At 32.9% G+C, this 4,578-nt stretch overlaps 1 protein-coding gene across 1 annotated transcript; it reads right to left on the reverse strand.

Moving 5' to 3' along the window:
* Window positions 1–1,306: 1,306 nt before the first annotated feature.
* On the reverse strand, window positions 1,307–4,005 carry LOC145331333 (uncharacterized). Its single transcript, XM_080175949.1, has 5 exons — window positions 3,663–4,005; window positions 3,296–3,380; window positions 2,216–2,290; window positions 1,927–2,010; window positions 1,307–1,518 (listed from the first exon to the last, which is right to left on the reverse strand). The coding sequence occupies exons 2-5, from the start codon at window positions 3,363–3,365 to the stop codon at window positions 1,307–1,309; spliced, it is 441 nt and encodes a 146-aa protein (XP_080032075.1). The 5' UTR covers window positions 3,366–3,380; window positions 3,663–4,005.
* Window positions 4,006–4,578: the final 573 nt, after the last annotated feature.

Genomic DNA, 4,578 nt, shown 5'->3' on the forward strand with positions numbered 1-4,578 from the left:
CTATAGTATTTCTTGCATCGTTAAACGGCACGTCAGGGCTAAAAAAACTGGTTTTAATCTTATGAAATTAAATTAAAGACTTGCGATGAGACTTGGTTAATAATTGTATGAATCTATCCTATAATATAAACTTATAAAGAAGTAAGCTCTGTTTGTCTGTAGCTAAGGATCTCGCTAACCACTGAACCTATATGGTTCTCCTTTACAGTACAGCTTCGTATAGGTCCTTAGATGGTTTTAGGCTATTTTTCTGCCCTTTCATATCCCTTCGAATATAGAGCCTCTAAATGCTAGGGGCGCAGCCGTTTGTATCCAAGGAAGAGAGACGTTTGATATAGTTATTTGATATAGTTAAAGTTTAGTTAGGTCGTTAATATATGTTTACGAAAAATACTTATGTTTCTGCCGTGATTATTTGTGTACTTACTACTTAGGTAGGTTAGGTAAGCGTTCCACGTATTTAAAATTATCAATAGCTATTTCTTGCATCGTTAACGAATAAAAGCTAACTATCTCGGACGAAAAATCAACATGTTTAAAATGGACGTACGGACATTCTGGTAATGATTATAGAGTTGCTACACTTTCTAAATCGGACGGACCGACCATAAGAATGAATAAAAAAGTGTATTATTTCGAGTTTCTTATCACATTTATTTTTACAATATCACGAATATGAATATGAAATGAATGAAATACAAAATGAAAATGAAACAATGAAATTGAAAAAAAAATTAAATGAAAATGAAAAAATTAAAACTAAAGAAAAGGGGTAGTTTCACGAAATGCATTTGAACTTAATTTAGTGAACCGCATATTTTATCCTGGTTAAATGGGTAAACTACATTTATATGGCATATATTTGAAATGAATTCAATTTTCTACCACGTAGTTTTTAAAATATCAAGACCTGAAAATTGTCTTTTTTGTGATATATGCAATTTAAAAAGACGATTTTCAAGTCTTGACATTTTAAAAACTATGTGGTAGAAAATTGAAATTTTTTCAAATATATGCCATATAAATGTAGTTTAACCATTTAACCAGGATAAAATATGCGGTTCACTAAATTAAGTTTAAATGCATTTCGTGAAACTACCCCTTTAAAAAATCTGCAAATTTACGAAAATTAACAATAATCAATAATAATATATATTACAAAATTAACAATAATCAATTTGAATTCTATTATGAAATAATATTACAAAATTATAAATATTAATTTAAATAGAATTCAAATTGATTATTGTTAATATTGACTGTGGCGTGCGCACCTATTGTCAAATTGAAAATAGGTACGACACGGTCACGACGAGGTTCTTGCTGTGGGGGGGGGCTGGGGGGGGGGGTTTGGAATGGGGTCTGGCTGTGGCTGTTGGGGGGGGGGCTGTTGAGGGGGGTCCGGCTGTTGAGGGGGGGGCTGCTGTTGAGGGGGCGGCGGCTGTGGTGCTTGATGGGGAGCCGGAGCAACACCAACATTGTTGTTGTTGCCCATCTGGACAACCTGTTGAGCATGACCTTAATAAATTAAATCAAAATTAAAATTAAAATCTCTCAGGAGGGTGGTCGATAGATCGATGTACATCCCCAGTGATTTTCCCTTCTGTAGATTACAATTAGTTCCATAAAAGCCAAAAAAAATACATTTTAATTAAAGAGCCAAAAAAAATACATTTTAATTAAAGATCCAGCTTAGATTTTTTGACGCATTTTTTTGGAGCTTCTCTTTTATGCATGTTTTCATCCTTGTTTTATAATAATCATGTAAGCAATTCTGTATGATATTTACTATTAATTTAAATGGTTAATTTTTCAAAATCATAAAATATCTCAACGCAATCAGATTAAATTAATTCCAAAAGGTGAATTTATTATTTCAAAGTAAGGTTACTGGACAAACGCAGGAGTCCCAATTATATATAATACCTTGTCCTCTTGGAACATTACGGCGTCCATGGCCTCGACGATGCCCATCAGGCTGGGGTGCAACAGGAACAGCGGCAGCCACACCTTAATGAATTAAATCTTATTTATTATTTCAAAGTAAGGGGACTGGACAAACGCAGAAGTCCCAAACGTCGGAGTGGACAAACGCAGGAGTGTTAAATTAAAATATTAATTTTAAGTATTTCTGTACAGGTTAGGTTAGGTTAATATGTACAAGATATATAAGACTTGGAATAGGTAATAATAAAAATATGATTATATATAATACCTTGTCCTCTTGGTTGAACAACCGGATCATCTCGTCCATGGCCATCATCAACAGCAACAGGAGGAACAGCCACACCTTAATAAATTAAATCTTATTTATTATTTCAAAGTCCCAAACGTCGGAGTGGACAAACGCAGGAGTCCCAAACGTCGGAGTGGACAAACGCAGGAGTCCCAAACGTCGGAGTGGACAAACGCAGGAGTGTTAAAGTATTACAACAGCCACACCTTAATGAATTAAATCTTATACACTAAATAAATTTATTAACTTAGTCCTATAGTTTATACAAACGGACAGTTTAACTTTAAAGTTTAAACTTTACAGTAATATAATTAAACTAAAGAGTAGCTATACTTAAAACAACGATGACAACATACATAAAAGCGAAGCACTGAAACGGTAGGACAAACGGACATTAACACTTGTATAGTGTCTGAAGTGAATAATTTAAATATAAAGTATAAGAGTCGAAGCAAAATTGTAAGTAAATTTGTTGGAAAACTGCTTCATACAGGATAATGTTTATGGTTATACTTACATTTCTAGGACTTAATTATAGAGTTGCTTGCTTCGCTTATAATATTATTCTTTGTTGTCCAAGGAATCAATATACCAAAAACCAGATCAAACGGATAATTAGATCACATAAAATTTTGTTGTTATAAAAGTAGAAAAATCAACATGTTTAAAAGGGATTTACGGACATTCTGGTAATGATTATAGAGTTGCTTCGCTTTCTAAATCGTACGTAACTACATCATGCAAAGTTTGAAATCGATAGGACAATTCTAACATGCCTAAATTAACGAATAAAAGCTAATTATCTCGGACGAAAAATCAACATGTTTAAAATGGACGTACGGACATTCTGGTAATGATTATAGAGTTGCTACGCTTTCTAAATCGGACGGACCGACCATAATTATAGAAAAGCTTCGCTTTTAAAAAGGTAAATTAAAAGGTAAAAAGGAGAACCCGATCGGTTCATCGGTTAGCGAGATCCTTTAGTATAAGGATTATTTATTCATTATATTACACTTGGAATAACTAAAAATAAATAGAATTCAATATATATTATACCTGGGTCAAGTCGTTGACGTCGTTCTTGTATTCGCAGGCTCCTTCGTTTCGTGCTGGGTCTAGATTTCATATTCGGATATTTATACTGAAATAAATTATTAAGGTAATAAATAATAATAATTAGTATTTTTCATAATGCAAATGCAGATATAATTCAATTTCAAAACGTTCACAATATAAGTATAAAAACACTGCAAAATCAAATATTAAAAAATAATTAACTTTATAAGTTTATGCGTATATAAAAAATAAAAAATAAATAATAATTACGCATTTAAAAGAAAGAGAAAGGCGTTAAGGAAGAGAAAGCCTGAAGAAAGGCATTAAAATAAAGGGGTTGTATGCAAAAATGTAATTTCATCATTACCTTCAGATAAGCCGCTGAAATTTATTTTGCCTTTTCTCGGCAGTTTTCGGCGGTTGCGCCGCCGTTTCTTCAACTCTTTTTTTAGTTGAGTTCCTCTGTTGACATCCGCCTCTCCCCTTAGTATCCAAGTAACTTGAAGTTGGCTGGCCCATCTCTCGTTCGTCGCCAACCTACAATTTAATTTTAAATTACAAATTTGTAAAATGTAAAATGTAAATTATCTTTATAAACCAACCTAATGCCGTAAAATCAATCTTCGATATTTAGTATTTAGAAAATGTTAAGATTTTTAATTTGTTAATACTAATAGCATGAAAAAATTTTATCTTTACATACCCTTTAAAATAAGTGGCATCCGCATTTAGAGCCTAGAGGTCAATATCAAACATATATGGGTGGGGGAAGGGTTTTACATGTAACACCTTTATAGTCCCCCCCCCCCCCCAAAAAAAAGGGAGGGGCAATGGGCTGTTTATTTTACACTAGTCTCCCCCCCCTCCCCTATTTAAGAAGGGTTGCTATATGAAAAGAAAGGGTTGAAGATTTTGAATATATATATGACACCTTTATTATAACCCCCCCCCCCAAAAAAAAAATACAAAGAATAATCCCTTTATTTATTTAAATTTTCCTTTATAAAAATTTTCCACTAATGGTGGGTGACGGGAGAGAGTTTTTTTAACTTTTAAGAAAGGTTTATATATATGACACCTTTATAAATTATAACCTTATACTATAATGGCCGATAAATTGATGTACACTCCCAATGATGATGCACAAAATTACCCCTTTTGTAAATAACAATTAATAGTTGAAACGTTTTTACACTCAACTTAATGAAGCAACCAAGTCCCAAAATTCCCCAAGTCCCCAAAATTGTTGAGCAAACCAAAAAGAAAACGTTGGTATAAAACTT

The sequence above is a fragment of the Acartia tonsa genome, chromosome 11 (genome assembly GCF_053477335.1).
Source record: "Acartia tonsa isolate MP-2025a chromosome 11, ASM5347733v1, whole genome shotgun sequence".
Lineage (NCBI taxonomy): Eukaryota > Metazoa > Arthropoda > Copepoda > Calanoida > Acartiidae > Acartia > Acartia tonsa.

Coding starts and splice junctions, on each gene's coding strand:
- LOC145331333 (XM_080175949.1), bottom strand. CDS start 3,365: ATGAAATCTAGACCCAGCACGAAACGAAGGAGCCTGCGAATACAAGAA. Junction 2,291..3,295: donor ACGTCAACGACTTGACCCAG/GTATAATATATA, acceptor TAATTTATTAAG/GTGTGGCTGTTCCTCCTGTT. Junction 2,011..2,215: donor TGTTCAACCAAGAGGACAAG/GTATTATATATA, acceptor TAATTCATTAAG/GTGTGGCTGCCGCTGTTCCT.